General features: G+C 53.5%; 1 protein-coding gene across 9 annotated transcripts in view; it reads left to right on the plus strand.

The window, feature by feature from the left end:
* The window catches only part of AKAP13 (A-kinase anchoring protein 13), a 321162-nt gene extending 306204 nt beyond the window's left edge, over positions 1 to 14958 (plus strand). For 8 of the 9 annotated variants that reach the window (XM_039245765.1, XM_039245766.1, XM_039245769.1 and 5 more), the window contains 10 exons: positions 384 to 565; positions 685 to 767; positions 2730 to 2924; positions 5457 to 5618; positions 6422 to 6492; positions 6943 to 6987; positions 10433 to 10483; positions 11078 to 11527; positions 12363 to 12690; positions 13515 to 14958. In XM_039245765.1, the coding sequence (XP_039101696.1) occupies positions 384 to 565; positions 685 to 767; positions 2730 to 2924; positions 5457 to 5618; positions 6422 to 6492; positions 6943 to 6987; positions 10433 to 10483; positions 11078 to 11527; positions 12363 to 12690; positions 13515 to 13564 (1617 nt within the window). In that variant the 3' untranslated portion in view covers positions 13565 to 14958. The remainder of the gene's footprint in view (positions 1 to 383; positions 566 to 684; positions 768 to 2729; positions 2925 to 5456; positions 5619 to 6421; positions 6493 to 6942; positions 6988 to 10432; positions 10484 to 11077; positions 11528 to 12362; positions 12691 to 13514) is intronic. The other variant, XM_039245768.1, reaches the window with a different exon arrangement.
* Positions 14959 to 15657: the final 699 nt, after the last annotated feature.

Raw genomic sequence — 15657 nt, forward strand, 5'->3', positions numbered from 1 at the left:
TCACAGTGAGCTTGGCTGCCATCGCGTCCGGGAGGCCTGCCCCGTGGGAAGGGAACGGGGAAGAGATGGGAGCTGGTGTGATGAGGACCCCAGCACCCTCTCGGTGCCGCACAGCTGTGTCAGCCATGGCCCTCGCCCCTCGTGCTTGCTTCTCTCCTGACTGGGAGCTGGGGCCTTTCGGACCCCTCCCGGCCCCCCCACATCTGGTAGCCACAGGTCCCGTCTCTTTTCCCCTGAGTTTGGCGTGGGCTTTTTTGGGTTCTGTTTCTTTCAGATTCCACACGAGTGAGATCATGCATCTGGTCGTACCTTAGATCAGGGTGGTTCTTGAGAGTTAGATGATTGCACGCCTCTCTCATATCGGCCGTCTCCCCTTTCTCCAGGACCAGAAGTCAACGGTGATCTCTTTAAAGAAGCTGATTGTGAGAGAGGTGGCGCACGAAGAGAAAGGCCTGTTCCTCATCAGCATGGGCATGAAGGACCCCGAGATGGTGGAAGTCCACGCCGGCTCCAAGGAGGAGCGGAACAGCTGGATTCACATCATTCAGGACACGATCAACACCCTGTAAGTGAAAACGCCCCAGCACGTCCCAGCCCCCATGACTTCATCCCACCCGGGGCGGCGGCCAGGGTCACTGACCTCGGGAGGGTTTCTTGATCTGTTTTGTGCTGTGTTGGTGTCAGGAACAGGGATGAAGACGAGGGAATTCCTAGTGAGAACGAGGAAGAAAAGAGAATGCTGGACGGCAGAGCCCGGGAATTAAAAGGTGAGGCTAGTGGGTGCATCTGGGCCTGGTGCGCGCAGCGTGTGCAGGGGTGGAAGCTGCGAGCGGCTTCCAGGGCTGCGGTCCCGGCGCGTGCCTCAGAACAGGGACATCAGTGGCTTTTGACGAAGGAGCAACGAAGGAGTCTGACACCAGGTCAAGGGGACATCCTCGTCTCACTGTCCATGTTCTTGGACCAGTGACCTTTTTAGTACTTTGTTGCAGAGGAGTTTGCCGAAACTCACGGTCATGTCTAAGATTAAAACAGAGAGAGAGGTACTAGAGGAAAAGAATTTTCCAGTTACTGTTTTTATCAGTTACCCCTGCGACCGTGCTGTGTGTTCACAGTGAGTTCTGAGGCTGTTTAGGGAGAAGTGTGCCCACCGATGACGTTCGATCTCTGCTTCCTGGTGTCTCATGTAGTCTTGGCCACTTCCCTGCATGCTCATCCCCACTATGCAGATGAGAAAGCTGAGGCCCTTGAAGGCCAAGCAGTCCCGGGTCCCACACGTGGTTCCTGGCTGAGGATTCTGCTCCCCTGCCTGTCAACAGTGGGGGCTCCCCTCTCTCTGCCAGCGCTTACCAAATGCTGTGCTTTGGGTAGAAATAAGGCCCAGAGTCAGGTAAATGTCAGCACCTGCAGAGTCCAGTTAGTCCTGTGGCTGGAGAAGGCCTTAACGTTGTGTTTCGGGGAGCGGGTGTGGCAGGTTTAGGCTGAAGCCACGGTTGCACCTGATTTATCGGCCCGTGTTTCATATGGTGGAGACGAAAACCGCCTTCTCCGGACGTGTCTGAAGCACCCGGCCAGGCATACTATTAGGAGCTGTGGGGTGGGGGGTGCAAAGATTCCTGGGGCAGCATCCCCGCCATCAGGAAGGCCACGCTAGTGAGGAAGACAGGCATAAATGATGGACTAGACCGCAGGCCCGTCCAGAGGATGCGGGCCCTCATCCTCCCTCTGGGGGATCCCAGGCAGCTGACTCTGAAAGCAGTTCCTGCACCAGACGACATGCACTGCTAGGTGAAGAGTGAAGAGGGCCTGCACGTTGGCGAGGAGCGGGCAGCTTGGTGTGTCTCGGGGGTCAGGGCCAAGAGGAGGGGGTGAGGCTGGACAGGTGCCAGGGTTTGACCGGCAACAAGGAAATGATAGCATCTGTGTAGCAATTGTCAGCCTGAATTGTCTTCCTTGGCACTGAAGCCAGTGGGGGAGCTGCTGGAGGGAGTCGGGGAGCCCCTGGGAGTGGAAAGCCTGTCGGGGAGACTCCCAGGGAGAAGGGTGGATGTCAACAGCGGGGTACAGCAGGAGACGAAAGCCCTCCCAGGTCTCTGACAGCCGAGCTGGAGGATGGAGATCACAGGCCGGAGGGAGGAGAAGGGAGAAAAGAGCTTTCTGACAAGGACTGGGCACCTCATCGGGATAGCCACAGGCTCGTGGGACTCGGTGGTCTGGTGCTCAGCAGTGGGCAGGATTTGGGGTGCTTTGCGTGAGTTACCAGCACGCGGGAAGTCATTGGAGCCGTGGGTGTGAAGATCCCAGAAGGAGGTGTGTGAGGTAGAGGATGGAGCCCAGAGGGGTGGGCCTTCCACTGCAGGGGCAGGAGCACCAGTGTGTCATCAGAGTGAGGGAGGGAGACCCTTCCAAGGGGGGAAGATGGAATCCAGGCCTCGTTGGACCAGCCATGGTAGCCTTGGGAAGAGCAGGTGCAGACAGGAGTGGGTTGAGAAACACACAGGCGCTAGGGGTGTTTCCAACAAAGTGCATGCTCATTAGGTCAGAAATTCTGATCTTGTCTAGAAAGACTCTGCATACAAATTGCCTTCATGATGGAAAGGGGGTTTGGGGGTGGAGCTGTGTTGTGTTCCCTGTTGTCCCTGCGATGACCACGAGGTGGCGCCCGTGTCCTGGTCGTCTCTCACTAAACACCCAGTCAAGTGACCAGACCTTTCCTCCATTGTCCCCTGCAGAACAGCTTCAGCAGAAGGACCAGCAGATCCTCCTGTTACTGGAAGAGAAGGAGATGATCTTCCGGGACATGACAGAGTGCAGCACTCCCTTGCCCGAGGAGTGCTCCCCAGCTCACAGCTCTAGAGTGCTCTTCCGCTCCAGCACCGAAGAGGCGCTCAAAGGAGGACCTTTAATGAAAAGTGCAATAAATGAGGGTAATCACCCCTCCTGATCTCTTCCCAAAGTGGTTTATTCACTGACATTATCTACCAGTTTTTACTATTTTATTGTAAAATAAAGCACGAATACAGAAAACAACCCCAAACAAATAATTTTGTTTAGTAAGTTATTATCAGAGGAGCATCCTTGTGACCAGTACCCAGGCCCGCGGCCCATGGTGTTCTGGCCACGGGCACGTTCGTAGACACTGCAGTCTTGCTTGTGGTTTTCATGAGGCTTGTTCAGAGTCCTCGTTCCCAGCCCTCCCGCCATCCCCTTCTTTCCCACCCAGTTTCCCTTTGAAGGACCTGAGCTCTTGGACCTGTCGTCCCTCCCCAAGTCTGGCTGTCATTCAGGCAGGGCGTCCGCTCCTCCGTCCTAGTTGCTTCACACCCGCAGCTGCATCAGAGGCCGAGCTCCTCGGCCGTGGTCCCTGCGGTGAGCCGCGCACTCAGAGCTGTGCTGTATCGGAGCACAGAACCGCCCGCTGTCCCCTTCTCTGTAACGTAGAGGGAAAGGAAGGCAAAAGGAAGAACGCTTGGGTTTTTTTTCCCCTTTATCTACTGATTTTCAGGATAGTGAGTTGATCTGTGGTCACCCTCTGAAGATGACCAGAACTTTTTAGCTCTTGTTGTAGACTCTTGAATAGAAACCTGTGTGATGGAGTTCAAGTCATTGTAACCCTTCTCCTTATGACAAGTTCAAAGTTGTCCTCCCTTTGCCAACCAGCACCTTCTGGTTTGGATTCGGAGTCCTTTTGCCACGACCCCAGTAGCTCCCAAGAGCTGCCTGGCTGTTTCGCATCTGAAGATATTCTAGGCTCTTCCTGTTGTCTGCCGAAGACTAGAGTCTTGTCTCTAAGAAGCTTGTGTTTCTGGAAGTAAGAAATGAATAGCTTAAGACCAGTCTGGGCCGTAGGGGTGGTCATCGCTGCTGAGGCTCTTGTCACGTGGTTTGTCATCCTGGATGCCTGAAGCTCATCCTTCAGTAGGTTTTCTCCAGAAAGACTCGCGAGAACTGTACCCCGTGTCCTTCCACACTGTTAATAATCTGTGCCACTGATTGCTTGAAAATCCACTCCGCCGGATAGAAAATCCTCGAGTCATGTTTTCTCCCCTTGGGTATCTTAATTGTCCGTAAATAACGTTACTCCTTTTCTTCTGACTTAGAGCATTGCCGTCAGTGTGGGATCAGGATTCAGTTTTTCCCGTGTAAGTCACGTGCCTTCGGCCAAGCGCCCAAAGAACTACCTTTTTGAAACCCAGGCAGTGTTACTAGCAGAGGCCTTAGTGTGCAGGTTGTTCTGAGCTGGCGGCCCCCAGTGCTCAGTGTTCTGATTTGGCGTGGCTTCCGAGTTTGCAGATTTCCAAAGAGTATTCTTAAAGTATAGTCGGTAGTATCTTTCCCGTGCCCGGGCTTGGATTTCCTCCTTCAAGAACGCGCGGCGCCCCGCCTGCTGGGCCGTCACCACCTGTCCTCGGTAGTTGTCCCTTTCTCTTCGCGCTCTCTCCCTCCCATCTTTAAAGCTCCAGTGTTCTTCCTGCCCCTTCGGGTAAGTTCTTTTCCGTTGGGTCTGTTGGCTCCCGTCTTGTAGTTCTCGTCCCTAAAATGATTGTTTCTCTTTGTTCCCACTTGTCTGAGTCTGTGTTTCCGGATTCCTGCCTGGGCTCCTCCCTGCCCGTGTCCTCTCGTCACTGTAAGTAGCTCGTCCGCTTTATGAACATGGGTTTCTGATGTGCTGTTACCACGTGCAGGGAAGTGAGGCCCACGCGTTCCTTCTCTCGCTTGCTATCGTTAGCTTTGTGTGAGCTTTGACTTTGATGTTTCCCGGTTGCTCGTTTTTACGTGAAGTTAAGTTCAAGTTTCTCCGTTCAGATGCCTGTTCTCACTTCATGGGACCCTTTGACTGTTTCCGTGTGGCGTTTTTAAAAAATAGGACATCTTAGGAGATTCCCTGTCTCTGTTTCCTTCCTCCTTTCCGTCTGGCCCTTCCTCCTCCTCTGTTGCTCCCCTCCTGCTCAAACATCCCACTAGAAGTGCTTTGTCCTTTCTGTGGGACGCTGCTTTAGAAAAGAGGCCTCGCTGGTCACAGATTTGAGAACCTGGATATGTCTCTGCTCTGGTCCCTTGAACTCACTGTGGCAGCAGGCAAAACCCTGCCTGTTTTAGCTGCTGCTCTCAAATTGGCCCATCTTACTCCCCCAAGGAATTCTTTTTGGCTAATTTGGCTCTGACTCCAGAAGGCCACGCTCCTTCCAGTAAATTACTCTGTCTTCCCTGTGCCCTTTCAAATTTCTTAGGCCTCCTATAAATAAGGCTAAAGGTCTTATTCCCAGTAGAATTCCCAGTAGAGTCCAGCTGAAGCACATGTTCTGAGCTGAGACCTTTCTCTGGGCAAAGGGAGTCACCTAGTCCCTCTCTGGAATTTTCTGACCATGCTCTCCCTGGACATCTTGTGTGTTACCTTGAGATTTTCTTTTTTTCACTGGAAGATGAAATGTCGCTTTTGCATGTTTCCTTTTTTCCAGTGGAGATCCTTCAGGGTTTGGTGAGCGGCAGCCTGGGAGGCACACTCGGGCAGGCTGTCAGCAGTCCTGCTGAGCCAGAAGGTCCGGTCGGCCCTGTTTCCTTGCCGCGGAGAGCAGAGACCTTTGGAGGATTTGACAGCCATCAGATGAATGCTTCTAAAGGTAAATGAGTCAGGGCCCCTTGGCTCGCCCAGTCAGAGAGCATGGGACTCTTTTGGGATCATGAGTTCAAGCCCTACACTGGGCCTAGAGCGTACTTTAAAAAACAAAAACAAAAACAAAAACAAAAAAACAAGGTCAGTGATTTAGAACCTGTACTGGTGTAGGCGATCCTTGACCATCACATAATATGTACTCTGGTAGCTTCAGCTCCTCAGTCCCATTCAACCAATAGATGCTCTAGTGAAATCCTCTTGAGCAGCTAGCTGCTCAAACACTAACAATTTCTTTCAGTGTCACGCTTACTTCGGGTAATAAAAAAATAATTTCCTGGGATCTCAGCTAAGCTGTGGCCAAAGGACTAATAATACTTGTTTTTCCTTCCTGTTTCTAATTGTGCCTCAGTAAAATTATTAATAGTCACTTAGCTGCCACCATTTGGCATTAATAAGGTGCCGAAATACTATATCCCTAAGATACATATATTCTATTCTTTTCTTGCGTGATCTGTTTCACAGCTTTAAAAACTAAAACAAGGGGCTCCTGGGTGGCTCAGTCGGTTAAGCGTCCGACTTCGGCTCGGGTCATGATCTCACGGTTCATGGGTTCGAGCCCCGCATTGGGCTCTGTACTGACAGCTCAGAGCCTGAACCCTCTCTTCAGATTCTGTGTCTCCCTCTCTCTCTCTGACCCTTCCCCGCTTGTGCTGTCTCTCTCTCTCTCTCTCTATCTCTCTCTCTCTCTCAAAAATAAAACATAAAAAAAATTTTTAATGAAAAATAAAAACAAAAACTTGTTTGTTTCAGGAGGAGAGAAGGAAGAGGGAGAGGATGGCCAAGATCTTAGAAGAACAGAGTCGGACAGTGGTCTGAAAAAGGTATTTTTCTGAAATCCACCATCTAAGACCTCCGTAGCACCTGCCCTGCATTCGTAATCTTGGCAGCTAGTCCGCTATGATCTGGTTCTGGATGCTTGACTTGCTGTCGTTTCCTACTTCAAGAGGAAAGCCCGTGTTTCCACAAACCGTACAGTTCAGAGTCCCGTGCTACTGGCCATCTGGCCTCTCTGGCTCGGGACCGTATTTATGCTCCTGGCTCCCGCAGCCCTAGCCTGGTGCTCAGAAGCTTGTGTAAATGTCCCACGCCAAGCCTGAGCTCTTTACAGGGCCTCAGTTAAGTTCTTCTCCAAATCTTCATTGCCCTGCAGTGAGACGCTGTGGTGGGAAAGAACGAAAATGGGAAGCCAGAGCAGAATTGGGACACACATTGAATGTTAGTTTTGCCTCAGGATTTTTTTTTTTTTTCATTAATGTGTTTTTGTTTTATAGGGTGGAAATGCTAACCTGGTATTTATGCTTAAACGAAACAGTGAGGTAAGGGCATTGTGGGCTCCGTCTAAGAATAGGGCTTTGTTATAATTGCTAGGCTAGGAATGCTCGTTCCTGTCTTGCTGTCGTGAACAAGCTGACCCCAGGCTACAATCTGTGCACTTCCCAGCACGGCCGGCTGCTACCTTCCTCTCCTTTGCATCCCTGGGCCCCAGGGCCCCATCCTCGAGTTTCGTCAAACCGTTGCCTCCCAGCATTCTGTCCTTGAGAAGCCAGCCTCTCGCTTTCTGTGAACACAGGCTGAGACCTTGTTTCCTGTCACACGGGCCTGGCGCCAAAGGCCACAAGTGTGGAACATGGCAGGTCACCTCGTGGGTGATTCTGGGCACTGGTTTCCTGTCCTGCGGGGCCTCGAGTTGACTTTCCTTCTTTGAGGTGTGCCTGTCACTGGCCGCATGTCCCTCTGAAAGCAGCCATGGCTTTGCTCTCGTTGGAAGGCAGACTCTGACCTGAGTCTTCCTCACCTTCCTCAGCTGAGCTCTGCTGGCCCAGCGCAGAATCGCACCTGTTCCACTCCTGTCCCTTCTCGTTGCTCCTCAGCAGCTCCTGTTCCGGGCCAGCCGCCCGTGCGTGGCTCTGAGTGTGCGCCGTGTGTGGAAGCAGACCGGAGTGTCTGTGACAGCGGCTTTGTGGGGTTCTTACGAGGCTCTTTGGGTTTCTAACATAGTATCTTTAGTCCCTGAGGAGCTTTTTCTAAACTGTGAAATTAAAGGAGCCTTTCCCCTTTCTTCCCCTAAAACCCAGAAGGATGTTTTCTGCTTGTTGGCATGGAGTCTAAGCACTGGGGTGTCTGAAGGAACCCCCTCAGCGCGTTCTCCCTGCATGACAGAAACTTACTCGCACGCAGACTCTTGCTCTGCCACCTGCTGCTTGAGCAAAACTTAGCTCTTTCTTTTTCATTCGATGACTTCCTCCCTGTGTTTCATGACAAAGGTCAGGGAAGAAAAGGCATTCCACTATGGATTATACCCTGTGGACACCCAGCCGGAGTCCGCTGTTGTTGGGGAACCTCTCTCTGTTTATTAAGAATAAACTGAGGGGCGCCTGGGTGGCTCAGTCGGTTGAGCATTTGACTCTTGATTTCAGCTCAGGTTGTGCTCTCACACTTTGTGGGATGGTGCCCCACGTCGGGCTCTCTATTGACAGTGCAGAGTCTGCTTGGGATTCTTTCTGCCCTTCCCATGTGCACACACACTCTCCCTCTATCTTCTCAAAGTAAGTATTAGAAAAAATAAAATAAACTGAAAACAGGGGTAAAAAGTGTTTTTAGGAGAGCTAAGCCTGATCATTGTTTTGTATTTTGTTCTTAGTACAGTTGATCCTCGAACAACGTGGCTTTGAACTGCATGGGTCCACTTAACATGCAGTGTTTGTTTTCGATAAATGCAGTGTCTTACTGTAAATGTGTTTTCCTTATGATGTTTGTAGTAATGCTCTTTTCTCTAGCTTACTTTATTGTAAGAATACAGTATATATGTAATATGTAACATATAAAATATGGGTTAATCAACTGTTCATGTTATAGGTAAGACTGGGTCAACAGTAGACTGTTAGTAGTTAAGTTTTTGGAGCGTCAAAAGTTACATATGCATGGATTTTCTACTGTTTGAGGGAAGCAGCACCCCGCCCCCTGCACTGTTCAGCTGTATCATAAAAACATTTTTAACGTTTGTTTATTTTTGAGAGAGAGAGACAGAGACAGTGCAAGTGAAGGAGGGGCAAAGAGAGAGGAAGACACAGAATCCGAAGGAGGCTCCAGGCTCAGAGCCCAACACGGGGCTCAAACTCGTGAACTGTGAGATCATGACCTGAGCTGAAGTCAGACACTCAGCTGACTAAGCCACCCAGGCACCCCAAGGGTCAACTGTATTATAAAAGGAATATGTGGTCATAGTAGAAAGTTTGAAAAATGTCCAGTAATGGAAAAAAGGGAAAAAATAAAAGAATCCCACCACTGAGAGTAGTAGTACTGTTAAATGGTTGATGTTTCCATTTGTAGTCTTTTTTTCTACATAATGCATATTTTTGTGTGGGTGTGAATAGTATAAAAATAGTTGTATATAATTGATATCAGTTCCCCCCCCCCAGAGCTTCATACCCTTTTTTTCCCTCTTAACACACTTTAGAAGTGTTTCCCCAGAGCATATTTGTACAAATACGCTCTTTAACAGCTGCATGCTGCTGTGTTGCGTACCATAGTTTAGTCAGCTCTTCCTCTTCTTTTCTGCTTTGCGAACAGTGCAGCAGGAATAGCCCTGCACAGAACAGCCCTGTGCGCGCAGTGACTGTTCCCTCCACACGCCGCCCCGTGCTCCCTCCTCCACACGAGGCTGGCCTTGGTCTCACCCGCACTGGGAGGGGTCAGTCGTTAACTGATGTTTTGTTGGTTTCATAAGTTCAAGGGTGATTTCTCTATTTTTCATCTATTTGATTTCAAATACAGGTGAACCATTTTTAACTGGTTATGTGATTGGCCGTTTGTATTTCTTTTGTAAATTGCTGGTTTATGTCTTCTTATGAGGGTATTCATTTCTCACTGATGCATGAGAGCCATTTTATTTTGATATATTTTGAGAGAGAGGCTGGGTGTATATGAGGAAGGGAGGGGCAGAGAGAGAGAGAGAGAGAGAGAGAGAGAATCCCAAGCAGGCTCGACGCTGTCAGCATAGAGCCTGGACTCAGGGCTTGAACCCACGAACCGTGAGATCATGCCCTGAGCCGAAACCAAGAGTTGGATGCTTAACTGAGCCACGCAGGTGCCCAAGAACCCTTCTCAATTCAAGGATTTTTTTGTTTGGCTTTCTGTTCAGTATGTTTCTACCTTTTCGTTTTCTGTTTCACACGGTGACTGTTAAAAGTGCGTCTTTGGTTTCTTGCATTGCTTCTTCAAAAAGCCTTCAAAAAGTCTCACGGTCAGAAGACATTCTTCTATTTTCTTACAACTCTCTTATGGTTCTTTTTCTACACTTAACATCTTCATCTGAGTGTTTTTTCTGTGAGCCAGGATCCCGACTTAATTTTTCCCCAAGATTTATTAGCCAGTTTTCTCAGAATAATTTGCTGAATATTCTTTTCTTCTCCATTGATTTAGAAACGCTACTTATATGCTAAGTTCTTATTATTTGCTATGGGTTTTCTGTTCTGTGACACTGTATGCATGTCATTTTTGTGCCAATTTAGATAGTTGGTGCTTTATCTGCATGTAATGTGCGCCAGTGTTCTTCCTGAACGTAGTTGTTTGCTTATTCTTGTTCCGTATGTCTTGGCCACTTGTAGCTGCTTATTCTTTCCAGTGCTTTCCGTCTGGGAACATTCCATCCAGACGCAAGCACCTTGCCCTGTTGAGGGGGTTACGCTGCCAGGCATCACCTGGTGCACTGGGTTCTGAGACTCAGTCCCGAGATGATGTGTCCATTGCTTCCTTTTGCAGCAGGTCGTCCAGAGCGTCGTTCACCTCCACGAACTCCTCAGCACGTTGCAGGTATGGCCTTTCTCTTTTCCCTTCACGTGTTTCCAGACACAGCGTAAGGGTGTTGGAGGTTCGTAGGTTGCTCGTGGGCAAAGGGGACCCTCTGTCAAGACAGGAGTGGCTGCGGTGATGAGAAAGCTTACAGCAGTCAGCGGTCCGAGCCTCCTCCCGCTCTGAGAACTGACGAGGGTAGACTGGCGGTGCTGTTAGCAGCCTTACCGCAAAGTACGAGGGCACTAACACGGTTTGGGGGTTTTCTGTCCAGAAAAGCTTTAGTATGATAAGTTTATTTCCGTGTTCCTACCCCCGGGTCGTGTGTGGCCAGGGCGCCCCTCACCAAGTAAGGACCAGTTAGCACTTTCTGGGGATCATCCTTAAATTCTGCTCACTCCCATTCTTGAAGCTCTAACAGACCCAGTTCCTACTTCCTCCCACCTCCAAAATACGCGCCCACCCCAGCTGTGCGGACAGGGCCCCCCGCTCCAGAGGCTGGGGCTCCGCACCCGCGTGGTGCCGGAGCGCCGTGGCCCGGCCGGCTGGGGGGAGGCGGGGCGGGGCGGGGTGGGGCTGCGGCCGGCCCCCACGTGCCCGCTGCGTGCCCCGCAGGGCGTGGTGCTGCAGCAGGACAGCTACATCGAGGACCAGAAGCTGCTGCTGGCCGAGCGCGCGCTCCCCCGCGGCGCGGCGCGGCCCAGCTCGCTGGCCGAGCAGGAGAAGCAGCGCAGCCTGGAGAAGCGGCGCCAGGACCTGGCCGACCTGCAGCGGCAGCAGGCGCAGCACCTGGACGAGAAGCGGCGGCGCGAGCGCGAGTGGGAGGCCCGCGAGCGGGCGCTGCAGGAGCGCGAGGCGCGGCTGGCGCAGCGCGAGCACGACGTGCGCCAGGGCCGCCAGGACCTCGAGCGCGACCGCGACGAGCTGCAGCTCAAGAAGGGCGCCTACCAGGGCGACCTGGAGAGGCTGCGCGCCGCGCAGAAGCAGCTGGAGCGGGAGCAGGAGCAGCTGCGCCGCGACGCCGAGCGACTCGGCCAGAGGCAGGCGGAGCACGACGCCTGCCAGGTGGGGGCGCTGCGGCGCCGGGAAGAGCCAGGGGGGCGTGGACACCCGCCTGGCGGGTGCAGGGGGGTGGCCCCTCCTGCGGAGAGACCTGGTCGGCCGGGCAGCCCCTAGGGTTAAGCACTCGGACCCGAGTGGGTGTCAGGCCCGGTCCGTGGCTGTTCTGGAACAGGACGCCCCTGTCTGTCCACACTCCTGTTGCCACGTGTTGACGGACAGGCCTGGGACCAACTCAGGAGATGTGGGTGGCACCTTCCAGAGGGCATTTTCGCGCCCACAGAGGCACCCAGATGTATGGTGGGAGCAGCCCGTGGCTCCACCCCGCCTTTCAGGGCACGCGGATGGATTCCCCCCGCATCCCAGTAAATCAGGGCTCCAGGCACGGACCAGACCATCTTCTCCGTCTTGGTTTAACCTCTGACTCCCACCCACCTGGCACCCTCCAGGCCCCCTCAGCCCGGAAGTAATTCTCCACAGCTCTGTGTCAGTCAGTCTTCAGAGAAGCGGCTCTCCCGTTTCTTTAGGGAATGGGAGCCCCTTTCTGAGCTGCCTTGCCGAAGGCACCGTGAGTTCCTGTGGTGCGGACGTGAAGTCCATGCACTAAAAGTATTAACAGTATCAAAGATGGTATTTTTACACTTTCTCGGGTACTCTGTGGGGGGGGGGGGGGTGCGGAGTGATGGGAAAGAAGCCCTGAATCCTTTTACAGTGAGGGCTAGAGTCCGAGGAAGTGGGTACACACCAGCCTGACCCCCGCAGTTGACCTCCGCCAGCATCTAGGGGGTGCTGGGGGTGCCGCAGACCCTGGGTTAACGCCTCTCATCTTGAACACGTGCAGGTGTCCCATCAACACACGAAGCTGCTGAGGATCCCATCCTTCTTTCCGAACCCCGAGGAGTCCCCCATGCCATCGGTACCTTCGATAGCCAAATCAGGGTCACTGGACTCAGAACTCTCCGTGTCCCCAAAAAGGAACAGCATCTCACGGACACACAAAGATAAGGGGCCTTTTCACATACTGAGTTCCACCAGCCAGACAAACAAAGTAGGAGAGGGTCAGAGCCAGGCCCCCGCGCCCGCCTCCACCCGCCTGTTTGGGTTAGCTAAGCCGAAGGAGAAGAAGGAGAAGAAGAAGAAGAACAAAGGAAGTCGCTCCCAGTCCGGTGGTGAGTCACACGCACCAGGCCTCCCTGCGCCCCCGGTGTCCCTGGGCGCTGCAGGGCGGGCAGATGCTGGTGGCACGGAAAGGTTCAGAGCTTGCCATTGGGGTGTAAAGGCTGAGCTGCCCCCTCCCCAAGACCCCTTGCTCTGCCTGCACAGGATGCCGGAGCTCGAGCTCTCAGGCGTCAAGGAACTCACTGTGTGCACGTGTGTGCCAGAGAGTGTGGGTGTCATTTGGGGGCATCTCTTCCCCAGCTGAGGGACGGAAACTCACCTATGTGAAGATGAAAGTCTTCCCTGCTTTTCTAGGTCTAGTCTCATCATCGATGCAATAACTAGTACTCGGTGAGCCTTTCCCGAGGTCTGAGTCATTGCCCCACGTGGCGGGTGTGGGAAGGAGGTGATGCCAGCCCGAGAGAAGCTAGGGGTAGGAAGCCCAGAGAGACCACTGGCGTCCCTGCTGGCTCGGGGCTTGGCATTAAATCCCTCTAAACGAGGCTCCCGGTTTGCACATCCCTTTCCCCTGAAGCCGCCTCAGTTCCTGCTCATTAGGATCACTCCCTCCCACCTGTGTGGGGGATCAGAGAAGTTTCTGTCTCCAGGTCTGTTTGTGCACAGGAGGTCTAATGCTTTGTCCGGTTAAAGGAGCAACAGGCAGTGAAGGGTGTGAGAGGACCTTGCACAAGGAGCCCCCTTGAATAAGACCCCCACATATACGGGCGGGGGGCAGGTGCTCACCAGGCCATCATCTGTTGCATCCTAGAAACTTGGGTTGGGGCAGAAGAAAAGGCCAAGTTTTCTGAAGTTTCACCTTGTGTCCCCTTCCCAGATGGCCCCGCGTCAGAAGTGCCCGCGGAGGGTGAAGAGATCTTCTGCTGACCCAGCCCATGGCTGCCAGCCCCTCCCCTCCCCACCCCGCCGTTGCTGGGTGTGCTCTTACCGTGGACGCCCGTGCTGCCCAGGTCCTGGACCAGGACCAGATGGTCTTGGGTTTCAGGGTGGGGCAGGAGGCGGGGGACTGGTGGGGCTGGTGGCTGCCGACAGCTCGGGCGCTGGGGCCAGCCCACCGAGGATGTTGCACCGGAAGTAGTGGCCCCTCAAGCCCGGGCGCTGGTTTGGGGCACGTCAGGATCTCCTAAAGGCTGGAAGAGGTTTCCAAGTAAGGTCTGAAATTCTCCCTGCCTTTTACTTGGGGGACACAGCAGTCAAACGAGCAGTTTGGACTTTGTCTGTGTGCATAGAGGTACCCATCCGCATGTACACGTAGGGTCGACCAGATGTGGGCACCGTCCGTGGCAGTCGCCTGGCTCAGCTCGGCGTAAAAGCGCCGCCGGCCCTGCTCAGGTGGCGAGCGGGCACGTGGGGCTCCACCCCCTGGTCCTCGGAGGCGGTTTTCCCATAGCCTTACCCCGTGCTCACCTCACCCCTCTTTGCATGTATTTCTCATTTCATTTTGGAAAGGAGGGCAAACATTTGTGAAAACCAGTGAGAGAAGGTGTGGTATGTTTAAAAAGCCATCTATACATGTATGATCTGCACAATTCTGATTTTGGTATTTCAGCTATTTAAAAAAAAAAAATCTAATTTCAACATCAAATCCAAAGAAACTGTACCCTGGCTTCCTAAGACGTTTGCCTACTTGCTCTGGGCACAGGTGAAGTAGAGCCGTCTCCTCCCCATCGTGCCTGCTTTGTGACACTTTCTGGTTGTCACTGACCCCCAGCCTCCCCAGGGAAGCCGCTGCTCCGGCAGCACAGTCGTCCCCACCCGTTACCAGGACAGCCGGCCCAGGAGGTTCAGGTGAAGGAGTTCAGCCCGTGTGCAGGAAGTGCCACCAGTGTAGACCGAGGGGAGCGCGGCCCAGGTGTGGCTCAGAAACGTTTTCAAATCTACAGGCCCATTGGTTCTTGTGCCCCAGATGCTGCCTGGTCTGTCTTCTCTTTCTTGTCCCCACTGCGGATGCTCCGTGTGCGCTTGAGGCTCGTCGCCAGCCGGTGGGAGCGGGACAGTTCCTGGAGTCCTCCCTGGAGGCCCCGTAGGCCTGCTGGGTTCAGGGCTTCCCTGCGGGGGGCGGGGAGAGCCCAGAAACGCCTGTGCTTTCCGTGCGCCCTTCAATTCCCGCTCGGTGCCCCTCAGGAGCATGGGTCTTAGAACACGGTCTTTGGAAAAGCAAATCTGTAACTTGGTGCTTGTCGATGAATTGCAAGCTGGCCTTGCAGATGGAGATATTTATCTTTCAGTTTATTTGAAAGAGGTCTGCTTTAAAATTTGTAGCTTAGATTTATTTATTTTGTGTGTGTGTGTGTGTGTGTGTTGTAAGGGTAAACATACCAGCCCAACGGTTTCAACTCCCCGGTCCATGCAGAAGGTGAAGAGGCAGCCGCGCGGCTGGCTCCCCAGTGTCTGTGCACGTGCCCTGAGGGCCCAGAAGAAAACGACGCGTCGGGGCAGCGGGTCCTGTCCTTCCTCCCACCCCTCCCTCCCCGAAGCCAGGGTTGTCTTCTCCTGGCTTGAGAGTCAAGAGACTTGCCACCTGTGAGGGACGTTTGCCTCCTTCTGTCCTGAGCTCCCCCTTCAGAAACAGACTCTCAGACCCAAACCAGCTGATCTTTTCAACTATGATGTACCCCCCGCCCCCACCCCCAAGACCCTGACCAGCGAGCAGGTAGAGGCCTTCCTGCCCTCAGCCCGCACAGCTCGGCGCTGCAGCCCTGCCCGCCACGGTTCTCTTCCGGTCCCCATGGAGCCCGGCTGTCTGTTCTCGCCCCCAACTCCCTTTCCCCTCTGGGGCTCGACGGCCCCCCAGAAGCGCTCTGCTGGGGGGAAGGGCCCCGGCGGAGGGAGCCTGCGTTCCCCCCGTGTCCCCGTGGACCAGGCTCCGCGTTCGCGAGACCGGCCCTCCCACATGGTCTCCTCAGAGGCGCCGTGGACACTGGGCTTCTGTCCGTTGCTGCCCAGCGCGATGGCAATTT

This window comes from Hyaena hyaena, unplaced genomic scaffold, assembly GCF_003009895.1.
Source record: "Hyaena hyaena isolate Hyena2069 unplaced genomic scaffold, ASM300989v1 scaffold_266, whole genome shotgun sequence".
NCBI lineage: Eukaryota > Metazoa > Chordata > Mammalia > Carnivora > Hyaenidae > Hyaena > Hyaena hyaena.